General features: G+C 54.1%; 4 protein-coding genes across 4 annotated transcripts; 2 read left to right on the top strand and 2 right to left on the bottom strand.

Moving 5' to 3' along the window:
- Positions 1-335: 335 nt before the first annotated feature.
- Positions 336-2,077, bottom strand: CkaCkLH20_07002 (nuclear and cytoplasmic polyadenylated rna-binding protein pub1; the record flags this gene model as incomplete). The annotated part of the gene is made up of 5 exons (XM_038889719.1): positions 336-535; positions 596-728; positions 790-1,437; positions 1,486-1,581; positions 1,715-2,077. The coding sequence occupies 5 exons, from the start codon at positions 2,075-2,077 to the stop codon at positions 336-338; spliced, it is 1,440 nt and encodes a 479-aa protein (XP_038745082.1).
- Positions 2,078-5,784: 3,707 nt separating this feature from the next.
- Positions 5,785-6,961, top strand: CkaCkLH20_07001 (uncharacterized protein; the record flags this gene model as incomplete). Its single annotated transcript, XM_038889718.1, has 3 exons — positions 5,785-5,850; positions 5,909-6,049; positions 6,104-6,961. The coding sequence occupies 3 exons, from the start codon at positions 5,785-5,787 to the stop codon at positions 6,959-6,961; spliced, it is 1,065 nt and encodes a 354-aa protein (XP_038745081.1).
- A 1,900-nt stretch (positions 6,962-8,861) lies between these two features.
- CkaCkLH20_07000 (ATP-dependent protease La domain-containing protein) lies at positions 8,862-10,523 on the bottom strand (the record flags this gene model as incomplete). The annotated part of the gene is made up of 1 exon (XM_038889717.1): positions 8,862-10,523. One exon carries the CDS (start codon positions 10,521-10,523, stop codon positions 8,862-8,864), a length of 1,662 nt encoding a protein of 553 aa, XP_038745080.1.
- A 3,959-nt stretch (positions 10,524-14,482) lies between these two features.
- Positions 14,483-15,059, top strand: CkaCkLH20_06999 (uncharacterized protein; the record flags this gene model as incomplete). Its single annotated transcript, XM_038889716.1, has 2 exons — positions 14,483-14,711; positions 14,872-15,059. 2 exons carry the CDS (start codon positions 14,483-14,485, stop codon positions 15,057-15,059), a joined length of 417 nt encoding a protein of 138 aa, XP_038745079.1.
- Between the last annotated feature and the right edge of the window lie 333 nt (positions 15,060-15,392).

Genomic DNA, 15,392 nt, shown 5'->3' with positions numbered 1-15,392 from the left:
TACGTAGAAGACGTAACACATCCCGAGAAATGCACATGATAGCCCCTTCGCACTCCCAGTGCTCACACAAGAGAAACCAACACACATGTCCCTCATCGCAAATGAAAGTAGAGAGATAGAGAGACGCCATGGCAAGAAATGATTTTTGGAAAACATGGGAGATGCGTCGGTCATGCCATTCTGCCACCAAAAACATGAAGAACTCCGCAGAAAGTACCCCGAGAACCCGGCAACGCTGTGCATGCGCGCACACTTGAGAAAGGGAGAGAGATGCGCTCGTATCAACCAACATGCAACGCGATACGCTCCGGATCGCCAGCAAGGCCGACTGAAATCTAGCCCTGGTAACCGGCGAAGCCGTTGTTGAAGTTCTGTCCCTGGGGACCCTGAGACCATTGGGCGTTGGGTGGCTGTTGACCACGTCCGTAGCCTCCTGCGCTCTGGGGTCCGCCGTATCCCATCGGCTGCGCTCCATAACCGGCCGGGGATTGAGCAGTCGGGCCGGCAAAGTTGCCGTGCTGACCGCCGTACTGACCTGTAGGAGATGTGTCAGTCCCATGAATCTGCGAGCCAAAGTCCGTGGCCGAGCACATACCTCCGTATTGCGGGAAGTAAGCCGTCGGGGTACCGGGGTAGCCCGGTCCGGAGGCACTTTGAGGGCTGTACGCCTGCTGCGAGGGGTCAAAGCCGCCGGCGCTCTGAGGGTTAGGAGTTTTGTCCTTGCCCCACTTCGTACGGGGAATGTCAGTGCTGTTTCTCCAACTGGTTTTGATTCAGATCGAAACTTACACTGCACTTCAGAGGGCGCCCATTAACATTATAGCCGTTCATCTGGCAGATGGCCATAGCCGCACTCTCGTGGCTATCCATCTTGATGAAAGCAAATCCGCGGTCGGCCTGGAATCGAGACTCGACGACGTAGCCAAAGTTCTGGAAGAGAGGGACAACATCGTTGGGAGTCGTGTACGGGGTCAAGTTGCCGACGTAGCAGGTCGTCTGCCACGACGGTGTTTGGCCCAAAACGACTTCGTAACTGGCGACACCGTGGGCGGGGAACTGGTGGTGGCCGAACGGCGTCGTGGGCGTCAGGCCCATAGCCGACATGGCTTGCTGCTGCGCGATGGAGGGCTGACCCTTCTGGTTTGCCCAGTTGCAACGAATGGCGCGCGAGCCGAGCCATTCACCGTCCATGGAGCTCAATGCCTTTTCGGCCTCAGGGCGGTCGCGGAAAGCAACGAAACCATATCCACGGGAGCGGCCCGTCTTCATATCCCACATCACTCGAGCCTCCGAGACAGAGCCGAAGGCTGAGAAAGCCTGGGTGAGAACCTCGTCGTTGACTTCGTTGCTAAGGTCGCCAACAAAAATGTGGAAGTGGTTCGAGGTGTCCTCCTTGGTCGAAGTGTTGGACTGGTAAGCCCAGTTGACTCGGATTTCCTGGTCATCGGTCAGAATACGATATGCGATGGCGGGGTAGTTTCATACAGATTGGTGAACACGTCTTCCGTTCAAGGTCTGCATGGCACGCTCAGCGGCACCAGGGTCATCGTACTCGACGAAGCCGTAGTTGTAGCCCTTGGCCTGCGCCAAAAAGTCAGCAATCATCTTTGAGCGTGGAAAGAGGAGGAAGAGGCCCTCGAATGGCTCAACCCTGCCTCTACGGAACCAGCGGCATCCGAGCTCGTAGTTCACCCATGGAAGAGGAGATACGCACGTTCTTGTCGGGGATGATCTTGACGTTCTGTACGTGGCCAGTGGTCTCGAAGATTTGACGCAGGACATCCTCGGTGACGCGCTGGTCCAGGCCTCCAACATACAACGCCCGCTTGTTAGGCTCGGGAGCTGCGCGACGTCCGAATCCTCCCGCGCTGCTGGGCGACATCATCTTGTCAACACCAGAAAGGGGCGATGTCACCGCGGTTGGGATCGGGTTGGTGTTCTGAGGGATGTGGAGAGGAGGAGGCGGCATGTGAGCCGGATTCGACTGCCCGTTCTGGCCATTTTCATAGCCAGGGGCACCAGCGTTGGGCTGGGGAGGAGGCAGCTGGGCCGGGTTGGGAGCACCGTTATCCGCCATTGTTTCTTCGATTGGTATTAGAACGAGGTCGCGCGACGGTTGGGTCTCGAGCGATTCAACGAGGGGTCGAAGTCGTATGCTGACGATCGATAGCAATATTAGAGAGAAAATCCGGACAACTCTAGCAGCAGAGAGCTCCGAACTAGTGTATTGCGCAATTCGACAGGTGCAACAGTGCGGCAGGGACGTTGGCTCTGAGTAACAGGATTGACTGTTGACAGTTTGGTGTTGTGGCGTAAGGAGGGGCGGCAACGATGGTACAGAAGTGTCCCCGATTGTCTGACGTGACCCTAGAACCCCAACGCAAGGCGAAGCAACGAGGCCAAAAGAGCGGGAGCGAAAGAGGCGCGGCGGGCACAATTAGGAAAAGTTGTCGAAGCGGTCGTTGGTGTCGAGACTCGTAGTAGATTCAGGAGATGCCTCGAAGTCGAGTCTTTGGCGGTCTGGCTCGGACGAGTTTAAGACTTGACTTGGACTTGAGAGGAGGGAAGCAACCGGGAGTCTCTTGGTCTTGGGAAAAATTGTGGACGTGGGGACGGATTTCCAGGTAGAAAAAGGACGTCGACCCAACGTGACAAGAGAGACGCTTAAGCGGATAGAGAGACAAGGGGAAGTTGGCGAATGATAAGAGAGATGCCGAGAAGCTCCAAAGTAAGGTAAGGTACTTGACTGCGCAGGGTGCCGTACCTTAGCTGTAGCTGTCGTTGTAATGGCAGCTATAGCTGTGGCGGTAGCGTACGTGGTGTTGTATGTAAGGTAGGTAGATGACAGGAAATGATAGCACCAAGGAAACAGGCAGGAAAACGAGGACTGGAACCCCCTGAAAGGAATCGCAACAAAAACGACCTGAGGAGAGGAGAGAGAGAGGAGGTTTCTTGACGACGTGGAGGAGAGGAGAAGGAGGTTCTGCGAATGGGGGGGAGGGGAGCAGATGGAAAGAGGGAGAAGAAGGCGGGCGATTGAGGGGACTTTCATCATGGAGCAAGCCGCAAACTGCAGCTCCTGGTGCTCTGCGGCTAGAGATTCGCAGCGGCTGCCGCCTCAGCACACCTCAGCAGAGTGTGCGGGCAATGAGAATTGAGTGCTAAAGTGCAGCGCGCGCAGCATCACACACCGACCTGGGCTAGCACCTGCCGCTTTGTACAGGGTACTTGCCTACCTACTTCCAGGTTTGCTGCTGGTAGGTAGGTCACCTGAAATTTGGTACCTCGAAGCACCAGCCAAATATGAGTTTCGTGAAGTACCCATCACCCGTCAACACCTCACCTCAGCCCACGACGATACCCACCGCTGGCCCCGCCATCCCGTCCGCCAATGCCAGCCCAGGCCCTTGCCGGTCCAGTCGAGGATTCTCACTGGGTGCAGAAGCTCGCTCGTCCAGTCAATTCAGGGTAGTGCTGCTAAATTTCGGGTGGCTGTTCGCTGCCCGGTCCACAGCAGCGTGGGCTTCTTTTTTTTTTTTTTTTTTTGTCTTCCATTCTCTGTTTGATGACAGGGAGTGCCGAGTACTTCTGGCTACCGCATCGTTCCACCGAGAAACAAAGTCAGAAAGACTTGGGGCCTTTCTGGCGGGTCAGGGCTTGTGGCGTGAGCTGATATGGGATGGCAGCAGGAAAAGGGGTGTTGCTGCAACAGATAGATGCCTAAGCGACTCGACTAGTCTTTCTCCGGCATAGACCCAGCTGCCACTACAACAGACGGACAATTACTACCTAGGTATGTACGTACAACGTGGAAACTTCGAGGACTGCACCATGAGAGCCTTCGGACATCATTCGAGGGAGGGCGGGCTTGTTGATGCCTCTCATCGATGGATGATTTCCCCAGCGAAAGGGGTATAATAGAATCATGATATAGGCAGCATTGACTATCGGCGTGGATGCGGCTAGCTGCGGTGGCTCACATTAAACGAGGGCGCTAACGGCCGAAATTTATACCATAAGCATGACGAGATGAGGTTGAAATGCATGCGCAAACAAACAAAAAGTCGATTTCATGGGAGCCCTGGCCTACGGACACATGCGGAGTAAATGCAGCAAAAGCGTCCTTGTGTGAACGGATCCAAGGCTTAATTCAGAAAGAGCAAAATGTTCACGATGACAACCGATCAACTGCTGCGACAGGGTGTCCCTGGCTCTAACTCCGTCGTTGGTCGTTTTTGGCCGTCCTGCCTCGCCTTCCTTAATCGTGACATATCTATATTGCAAGCAATCAAGAGCCGCATGGTGTTGCTGGATACCTACCTACCTAAAAACCTAGTAATATGAACCAAGTGTCGACAGAAAAGTTTTACTCCCGTCTTTGAGCCTCAATCCCTCAACGCGTTATCCCCGAAATTGCACATCCCGTCTCCTGCAGCATAACTACTGATGAGAATTCACCTTCCCCCCAACAGTGCCAAGCGAAAGCTAGGTATCTTCCAATCCTTTAGTGGACGGGATGTCACAACTACCTTGTAAGCCATTACTCCAACGGTCTTCTCTCACTAGAGTATATGGCTCGCAGCAAAAGTCTGCGTGAAGGAAGCCACCGAGCAATGGTATCCAACAAATCAAGGCATCAGTGACGGAGCGTTTGGATGACGAAACTGCATGTTGCAGGACAACCAATTTCCCGGGAAGATGGGCCCCCGGCACGGATGGGACGAACACTCAGCCTGTGTGAACACACGGCAACGATAGGGTTATCCATACCTTGAATTGCCTTCCGCTATCCGCAACCTACAATTAAGTGGCAGCAACGGCATCCGCAACTGCTTTGTATCTCTTCTACTTCAGGAGATTCGGCAAGCCTCCGGGAGACGGTGACTGGTTAAGGCATGCCAGACAAGCACACCAATCGCCGTTCAATTTGGATCTCATGTCCGCACAGGCACAGTGGGCGGCTTTTCGAGATAGACCAAGCCAGTCTTGGGAAGCTTGTGCTTCATTCTGCAGCGAGTTACCTAGAAGCCCATGAGGCAGCGCTGAAATCGTTCAGCCCCTCGCAGTACCTACTTAGGTAGCTCACCTCAACATGTCTTGCGGATCGCCAACATGGCCTGCGAGTTTCAAATGAGCCGAAAACCCTTCGTGTCCCTCCCTCAATTGCCTTCGTCCCAAGATTGTGATCTGATGCGTGGAAGCCGCAGGTGGGGGAAGTCGAGCAGGCGGAAGGAGGGGAAAACTGCCCTACGCGCGCGCTGTTGTCACATTCCCGCCCGCACCTTGAGTTTGTCTCTGCATCTACACCCATGCCGTAAGTACCTCAACGTAGGTACCTATTGGAGGTGCGGGGTACTTCTGGGGTTTCTTCGGTGAGGTGAGCTTCCCGTGAATTCATGCGCAGCTGTCACCAGCTGTCTTCCTCGAAGCCTGAGGCTGAGCTCTGATCTGGCACCAGGCCATTAGTGTTTTCTCCTTTCAAAGCTCCACAGAACGTATCGCCAGTTGGGATTAGAGGCCGGTAGACTGATTCAAACGACATCAAACACCAACGACCATTGCTAATCATTGCCACCGCAAGAACAAAGCCAAGCGTAGGCATTCACCAGCTGACGCTTTCTTTGACGGCAAAATCTCAACAAATATATTCCATATGAAAACCATCAGCCGGCCAGTTTCAACTTATGTCCTGTTCCAAGCCGTCGTACTTCGCACTTGATCTCCGCTCAGTTCATCAAACTCACGAATACCTTGCTTGAGGGATTCCAGCTCCTTCCTGCCAACATGGCCAACTCAAAATCAATGAACACTGACCCTGCGGATGCTCTCCAGGGGCTTATCAACGATGCGGTAGGCAACAACGCTTGAACATTTTAGAGAGCAAAATGGCTGATGGTTCCTTCCCTAGCTCATTCAAACTGGAAAGGCTTTGAAATCATGGAGTAAAGACGGCCGACACCAAGTTCAGGCGCAGATTTCCATGCAAACCAAGATGCCTGAAATCATCGAGAGCTTCCACTGGAAACTGGACGATCTGGAGAGCGAGATCGTAAGTCACTTGTTTCCTCTCGTCCAGATGCCGAATCGCTAACTCTCCTCACAGATCAGAGCAAAGGCAGTTCTGCAAAGAGACCTGGATAGAATCCAAGAACAGAGGCGACCAGCGCAGCAACCGGCCCCAGTGGAAGCGCAGACCAAATCACCAATGGCGATCGATCTCGACTCCTCTCGTGAACCCTCTCCAGACCGTAAGCCACAGATCACGGAGGCTTCCGGGCCGCACAGGGTCCCCGCAGAGCCGAGCGCAGCTCCATCGATGGCCCCCTTTCCCGACATGGGCGTCAGCTTTCAGCCGCCGGTGGAATCTATCCATGCAATCAAACAGGAGCCTGCACCAGCACCGGCACCGGCACCGCCAGCGATGATGGCGCCTATGGATATCAAGTCCGAAGCGAAGCAGGACTCAGCTACCGCGCAGCCCCAACAGTCCGGGGCGCCTGAAGCCCCGATGGATGACCTCTTCGGTCTTGGTGGCGACGCGGACGGCGGCCCGGAGACCAACAACTCGGAATTCCACTTCACCGACATGACATTCAGCCTGGCTCCGCCAAATAACGACTCTCAGGGTCAGCCCCAATCTCAAGACGCGAACATGGATATGTCATTCAGTTCCGGTGACATCGGCGGCGACCTCTTGTCTCTCGACAGCTTGCTTCCGCCTGACAATACCAGCAGTAATGTGAAATCGGAACCAGCAATACCCGCAGCACCGGGTGGAAATGCGCCAGCGCCAGCGAACAACCAAGACAAGCCTGTCGAGGCCAAGATGGAGAAGCAGGATTCTAACTTGGACGACCTGTTCAATCTGGATAGCAACACGAACCTCGAGGGGATGGACCTCGACATGTATTTCGACGATACGGAGACTGGCAATTTCGACGATGCCTTCTTTGACATGTAGTGGGAACTTGGTATTCTTTGCAATTTTTGTGCAGGCGTTACGGGTTGGTTAGCTTGGGACACGGAAAGGCATACATTGATGCTGAGGACTCACACCGGACTTCGAGATCGGCCGCTCTCTAGAAGGCTTCAGTATGCTGCAACGTTTTATATCAGCTCTGGATAATAGATTGGGCGGCAAGTATTGCTATCACTTGGGTGTTACCTGTACAGCCGTAGCTGGGCACTGGAAATTGTCACGTGCTGCCGTCAAAAGTGAAAGGCCCACGGATTTTCTCATCGACAGACAAGTGTGGTTTATGACTTCTTGGTCTCGAACGAATATCTTCTCCTTTGCTTACTTTTTTTACAAGAAAGAAAAAGGTTTCCGGCTTTCAGATTCGGCCAACACAAACTTTGGCATGGTCTCCTCGCTCGAGATATTTGTCCAGAGCCAACCATCATGCTTGAAGTGTACCAACGATGTCACGCAGGCAACTGCGGTAGACGCGACGAGAGCATCCCAGCCCAAGATGGACCCCGATCCAGCGAGCTTCAGCTCGCCGAGCCGCGCGAGCACACTCTCGGCGACTAAGCGGAAACAGCTCGCCGTGACGGGGTTTGCCTGGCGACAAACTAGCCAACAGAGGACACAGAGGACACGGGCCCAAGCCCTTCGTTGCTCGCATTCGAGAAGCTCCCGCTCACCGCTTCTGGAATTCTTTTGAAAAGTACAAGGTCCCTTTAACCGAAGGTGATTTCCCAGATGTATAGTGTTCCAAGCTAGAGCCAAAGGTCACGGAACGCGACAATATGCCTAGGAAAGAAGGACAAGATCGAGGAGGAGGACGAGATGCTGTCCGGCACCGACGGTGACACCAAAGCCGGCATGGGGCAGTTCAGGCCGGACAACACCCTTGCTCTCAACTCCCACATGCCTGCCGACCTTAATGCCCATCCTATGTATGGATTCCCTTCCTCGTCACATCAGATTGATCCTCCTGTCGTCCTCGAGCGTCTCGATTCCTCATTCATCGGAGAGGACTCATCGCTCACCCGAGAAGTCTGTCCCTGTAAACCCCAGAAGAAAGCTGGGTTTTTTTGCAGTCCACCACCCGGAAGAACTCGATCCCAAGTTTGTCCAAATACCGTCAGCACATGTACCGCCCGTTTGCTGTTAGTCGACACTGTCGTTTATTCGCCAGCTCCTGACTGGTACTACAGAACCTAGTCGTAGCAAAAACGCGACAGTGGTCACCAAACGCAGTAGCTATTCACATGGGAAGCATGGTGGCGTGGTTTGGAGAGCAAGCCAACCGGCTCCCGAGTGGCTCCGAGGCCGATCACATTTCGCACCCTCCCATGTAGCAGTGAAACTTGTATGCGTACTCACGTTCCTCGGCTCTCGATTAGACAAGCTGTCTAGTAGAATACTTACATGGCCCAATTTTGGTATCTGTATCATGATAATGCCGTGAAGAATACTAGCGCATGCCCAATGCCGTCTTGCAAATGCGAAAATGTAGTGTTCCACCCATCTATTTCCTCATCTCCTCGAAGAGATGGGATGTTAAAAGCGCCCGCGAGCCCCATCCGCCTCCTTGGCACCGGCCGGCACATAACACCTAGGCCACTCGCGTAAGACCTGCAGCACCAGCGGCTGGGCTAGTCCCCAGCATCAGAAGATTCTGCAGTCTGTGAGGGACCTGAGCGGCCGTCAATATGGGCACCCCTGAGAGATTCTGCACCTTAGCCCGTCTGTTTCATTGTCTGATAACAAGCAAACGGGGGCAGCAACATCTCCCGTTCAGCCTCACCCCATGGGATAAGTTTGAACCGAAGTGAAGTTTAAAAAGATGCGATCAAATTCAAAAAGCAGGGATGACTGCCAAGGCAAAGCTTGACGAGGGGGTGGGGAACACTTACCACCTGCTTGACTCCCACTCACGAATCCAGCTGCAGCAGATCTTCAACCTCTCTCGTACGCTCGTTGTGCCGAGAAGTTTGTACTTCTCGTAGTCTTTGGCGGGGAGTATGCTGGCGAACCACCAGGGGAAGAGAGCCGGATCGTTGGGGCACTCTCCATAGATCGCTAGCATTCTTTGTGCCAGCCAGGGGACACTTTGTTGTCTCATTCTCTCGACAAAAGAGACGCCAAAAGACAGCAGTTCGCTGGTCGGCATCCTTGACAGGTCTTCTGGCGTCGTAGTAAGTGGTCTCGGTATCGTGGACTCCTCGCTCAGATGCGTATTGGCGCTTTCGTATCTTTCCAGGGCTTGCTGGGTTTCTGCAGCCTCCAAATCCTCCTCTTCGGCGATTGAAATATCATCCATTCTTTCGATCTTTCCCACTAGATAACCATCCAAGATGCCGTGTCTCGTAATTTTGAACCGCGAGATTCCAGTCGTTTCGATGAGGCTCCGACCGTCCGCGAAGTACTCGGCGTTCACTATCCGGAGTAATGTGCCGTGCTCCATGAAGTGCGTATCGTTCGGTGTCCGCGGTCGTTGCGGTAGAACCATGCCAAAAGTTCGATCGCCTTCCAAAGCCCGTCGGATCATGAGTCGGTACCTTGGCTCAAAGACATGTAGAAAAGTGGGCATCATCGGGAAGGAGAGAGTGCAAACAAATATTGGAATGTCGAACTCCCGATGTCGATTCAGAGCCTCCGCAGCCAGAGCGTCACCTCTTGTTAGGACGGCATCAGCCCAGAATGTTTGAATGATGGTCTTCAAGTGGTCGTTGGAAGGACACGATTCTCGGTAGAGTAGAGGGCTGACCGATATGCCTCTTCGACAGACGGGACAGTATGATGAATGATCGAGCACTCGGTGCAGACAGGAACGGCAGAAAGTGTGGCCACAGACCGTCGTCAACGGGTCGTAGAACAGCGCATAACAGACCTGACAGTCCATTTCTGTCCTGACGGACTCTTTCACCTTTGAAAAAGTCTTCATGTCGAGAGCCGCCGCCTCGTCTCCCAGTGAAGATACCTCTGCAAAGCTAATGCTGGAGTTGTAATCGAGTTCGCCCTCTTCAGCAAGCGTGTAAACGGCAATGAGCGGGCCTCCTTTGACGTCTCTTGAAACCGTGCAGTCGCCCACATCCGCATCCGCGTCGCTCTTGGCCGTATTCGGAGGTTGTATCACGACATGCGTAGATATCTCGGCAGCCGTGTTCGTAACCCTTGCCTTTTCGATCTCGGCCTTGAAGTTGTTGACAGCTTTGGTGAGGATAACGTCGACACCACAATCTCCCACTGCATGATTCCGTCCGCATTCTTGATATGGGCACTCGAAACCCTGTAACCTGCCTGGAGTGGCAGGATACGATATGTTTTCGCGGGCGTGGGTTTCGGGCAGACATTCTCTGCAGAGGCTCCGGCCGCAGGGGAGTGTAATGGGTTCTCGTAGCGGGCGCGAGCACTTTCGACATTGGATTAGGCGGATGACCTCGCGGACCTGCTCAGCCAGCAGGGGCCGCTCGACAGTGCCATGGTCCTTTTCGTCCTCTGCTTCGTGTACGGGGTTGGACGTCAAGGCCGATGGTCTGCTCTCGACAACCCGTGGCTGGTCGGAGGACATGAAGTGTGTCCTCCAGCGCGACGATGGCGCGGCGATTCGTCGGAGGGTATCTGGTGGCGATGTTTGAATCGATTGGCGGTGTCTTCTTCCGCACTATGTTGCTCCTTCGATTTCTTCTTCCTCCCTTCTTTCTCTAGAATCTCTTTCGTCGGATCCGTCTTGTACGTCTATACGTTTGGCCACCAAACATCAGAAGTTGTCGACTGGTGATGGCGATATTTCGTTCCCTTCAGACAACCACTCGGACGTATGAGCGTTCCAGTAACAGGGAAGTGACGGGGGGACAGAGACCAGGGGTCATATATGCGAGATCATCAGAGCTGCAGTGGTTCGAGAAACAGAAACGAGCGGATCTCATGATGCGCGTGAATAAGATCAGAAGCGGCCAGGTGAAGGGGCGCCGGCGAAGCTAGTTGACCGAGGGCCGGAGCTAGAAGCTGGAGGAGTGCTGGCATGCATGTACCAAGTAGGTGTCGGCGGCATACGAAGAATACGTTTGGGGCGCGAAGTAACAATGGAGGAGAATCGCAGGCAGGCGTCATACATTTAACGTGCCGTTACCAATCCGCTGGGCGCTGGGCGTATGGGTGGATTCATGGAGGGGTGTTTTCTGAGATGGTGTGGCCGTGCAATGAGGTCAATGAAATTCGGGGTGAGGGAATGGGACCAACCAGAACGCCGGGCAGGACCAGACCAGAAAGACCAGCAGACGGGACACCAAAAGGCCAGCAAGACAGGACTCGGGGAGAGAAGCAGATGAGACGCAAAGACGGCGCGCGCGCAAAGATGAGAGAAAGAAGAGAAGAGAGCCGCCCCCGGACAGCGCCAGAGCCGGCGGCCCATGTCGATGTTGAAAAAGTAACGTCAAGTACCGGTACCTTTCTCGATTTTTTTTTCTTTCCCTTCTGCTTTCCAAGTCGGCGGCAGGCGACGGACGCATGGGCGGGCTTGTCCCAAGTGCCCTGGAAGAGGCCCCTTGCGTCTAGGCGAATAAGGGTTTAGCGGCCTGTTGTCAGTAGACGAATCGTGGGCTAGCCGTGACGACACCGCGGGCCATTCGTTCTGGCATCGGGGAGGCTGCACTGCGCTAACGCGACTTAAAGCATCTCCTCACATATTCTCTCAACGGCGAGCGGTTCAACTGCTGAGGACTTTCTCGTTAGGGAAGCGAAGCCACCAGTCGAGGTAAGAATTTCGTTGCTAAGAACGAACGTCCTCTCCTCAGCTGCCAGCTCAGACAGACCATCATGTCTTAGCCATCCTCTCGATTATCTCCAAACTAAGGCAGTCTGTCTTACGTGGGTACTCACATGACACAACTAAGGTACCCAACAGTCGGAAACTCAAGGTTTGTGGAGTATCAACGCTGGACCAAGGACGTTTACATTTTCTCAACTTGGTAACAATCTTCTTTCTCAGTATCATCGGCATAAGGTAGTTGCCTCTCGCCGTCAGGACTGTTGCCCAGTATGCCTTTGGCAACCAGTTTCCCCATCTCATGGCGAGAGGAAACTTGGTTCTAAATGTCACTCAACGCCATGACGCAATTGAACATCGAGTGCCCCTCCTTGAACGATTTGGAAGTGTGCTTACCTCAGCCGGAACTGAGACAGGTCTGCCACGTGACGTTCAAAGGGTCTCCAGCCATTGTATCCGTCCGCGTCTCGGCCGGGAAAGTACGACATGCATCAAGACGGGAATACTGGACAGTCACGGACTGGACGGACCGACTGACTGTTTGCCGGCAGACAACAAGATCCGGATGCAAAAGATGGTTCAATCCATTCCATCAACAACTTTCGAACCGGCAAGCCCGTAGAGGGCAGCAGACTACGGATACAGATGCAGATTACTACTCTCGGCTTCAATTTCGTGTGGCCGCAACCAGATCTCGATGCGAGCGAGCCCCAGGACCCTGACATCAGCCAGCATGGCCAATAACACGCTCTATCCATGCCGACAAGTACCTTGACTTCCAGTGTACCGGTTTTGGGCGGACGCCTCTCTGCGATCAGGGAAACTGGAGACGACACCTTGCGCCGTGGCCCGTACTGCGTATTCCCACACGGAAAAAAACTGCGTTTTCCTCTGTGTTGAGCCATACGAAGATGGCCTTGATAAAGTGATCGCAACCAATGTCAACGATCCCCTCTGATTCTCTCGAGGACAGCAATCGGCGCTAGCCAATGCACGCACCCAAGACAGCCTGAACACACCCAGGGTCCAGCATTTGGAGCGCCCTGTTCGCTGCCGCGCCCACTCAGATGCACCTCGTTTTCCAGATCCAATGCGTCATGACAGCGCTACTTTCGCCTCCGCCTGGGACAGCCGACGCCATTTGTACCCTCCGTTATGCACTTGCTGCAGTTCCCGTCAAGCCACACCAGGGCAAGCTAACTTCTTTGCCTGGGGACCACGACAGGCAATCCCGACCTTCTGACAAGCGTGGGAGCGTAGGCCGTCTCTCATCGACTACTGCATAGTAATTCTTGTGTCTCGGATCTCCCAGCATCTGCAACACGTCCTTCTTGGTCATTCATTGTCGGTCGTCACTACACTATGCCGTCTTTCCACAGACCCCAGTCCTGGAAGAGCCATCTTAGGCCTCGGTCACGGCTGATCCCAGGATTGCACAGGAAGGCCAACGAGACATCGATCAGCCTCCGACTACCTTCGAAACTCGGCAATAACTGCATGACTCCTTTGGCTAATCAGCTAGTCATCCGAGCCCAGAACGAGTCGGGCGGCAATCTCGATCTCAGCCTCGCCAATCCACTGTCGTGGCGCCGAGGCAATGAGGCTACTGATGGAACGCTCATGTCTGTTTTGGGCAAAGACATGAAGCTATCGTGCTGACGAAAGCCTTTCGTTCCGACTGCCGCCACCAACTACCTCACCGCGAGAATCACAGTCTGGCAAGCTCATTATTCACACATAAGTCCGAATCTCCGACGCTAGTCGCTGCCTGCCTTTTGATGAATTTATCGTCTGGAGGAGTTCGTCTTCAGTCTAATCTCATAGCTTCGGCGGCTACTAACCCAGAGAAGAAGTGCGAGACGAGTTCCTGGTGAAGCTTCCCTAGTTCGCTTCTTCAGCCTCACCAACCTCTTCTACGCTCCAGACACCAGAGGACGGGTGCTTCACCTTAATCAGTCTGGTTCTTGCTGGATCTTGAGCATTTTCGCAGTTTCCGACCCAATGTCCGAAGCCTTGCATATCATCGAATCATCACGTCGATGACCAGCTTGTCACAACACAAGTCTTTGTTCAACAGATGTCCAATCGACCAAGCGTACTCCCGAGGAAGAGGACCCCGATCCCCGATCCCATCACCCATCACCGGGAAACAGCGGAGCGAGCGGCTTCAGGCCGGGTGTTCATCCAACTGTGACATCTGTATAGTATTTTCTCGATATTCGACAAATCGACCTTGGAGTTCGGCTGCCAGAAGTAGGACGGATCTCCGGTCTGGACCAGTCATTGTGTCCCCTTGTTGTCCATCAAACCCTCAAACCCCTCCGACCAGCCGAATTCCGCCATCTGACGACTCCACTCGCTTCCCCTCAGCAAACGCAACCTAAAATTCGCAAAAGTAAAGGCGGTGGCTTCGTTGTCTAGCCGAGTCTGAGTCTGTGCGATGGAAACATGCCATAACTCGCGGCAACGCGTTCCAAACCCTTGCTTACCCTCACCGACAACTCACAGATCAGGAAACTTGCCGTGTGACTGCCAATTAATCCAACGAGGCCGAGCATCTGAACTTTTCTTCGTTTCTGTTCCCATCACCAAACCCTCGACGCCCACCGAGTTCCTATTGACATGAGCCTACTTGCCTGACTGTACCTATCTATCTCTGCCATTCGACAGCAGCATCTCAACTCTGCGGTCACTATCGCTTCTGAATTCATCCGAATATACGCACCTCGAATATTCTCCGCTCCTTTTTCTAACCCCCCGAAATGTCCTTTTCTCTTCCCTCCCCCGAAGCCCGGGCCAACATCACCGAACGGCTGTCCGATCTCATCAGAGCCATCGAGGCCCACCCCGCCTGGGACCCCGAGAATCCCCACAGGGGCCTATTTCACGTTTGGGACTTTGTCAACCGGTCCCGGTACATCATGACCGAGCTCGATCACATCCGTGACGGCGAGCCCGTGCAATATCCGGAGCAGATCCGGCAGCAATCCGGTCAGGACAATCCCGCAGCGGCTAATTAGCTGTGCACCCACCCCGCACAGCCCGCATCCGCACCGCAGGATTACCTACCGCGCGCGCGAGAGCGGGCGGGCCAGGCCGAGATGAGAAAGAGGAGCACCCCGAACACCTTCCGCTGACATGGGGATCCCAGGTCCAACAACCGGTCCCGCCGCCGCCGCCGAGTCCTTTTCCGACGTTTGCGGGCGAGCCGCCACCGTCAACGAGATGGTCGGCAGCCCGCGGTCCCTCACCATGATGGGTCTTCCTCAGGTAGATTACGGCAGCGACGTCACCGCCAAGTCCCAGGCCGTCGTTGAGGCCATCGAGCAGGCCAGATAACAAGCGATACCGAGGGGGAACGGTGCGGAATACACCATGAGTTTGATAGAAAATACTGGGCAGCGAGGGAGAGGGAAGAAAAGGGGCAACAGAGGCTGGATCTAGGGTTTAGAAAAGTATAGACTTGGAAGACGGGAGACTGGTACGCCGGAAGAGGAGGGACTTTAATTGACAATTTTTGTGCTTCGTTATTATGTGATGTCTTGTTTGTAGATTGATCCGTATTGATTAGTTTGACGACGAGACCGCCCCGAAGAAGATGTTGTTGAGAAATCGCGGTCGCCAAAACTAGCTGTAATCAATACTGTCTGGTTCAACCTCCAGTTGCTGTTC

Source organism: Colletotrichum karsti, assembly GCF_011947395.1.
Source record: "Colletotrichum karsti strain CkLH20 chromosome Unknown Scaffold21, whole genome shotgun sequence".
Taxonomy (NCBI): Eukaryota; Fungi; Ascomycota; class Sordariomycetes; order Glomerellales; family Glomerellaceae; genus Colletotrichum; species Colletotrichum karsti.
The sequence above is the reverse complement of the archived record's forward strand: the minus strand, read 5'-3'. Positions and strand labels throughout refer to the sequence as shown.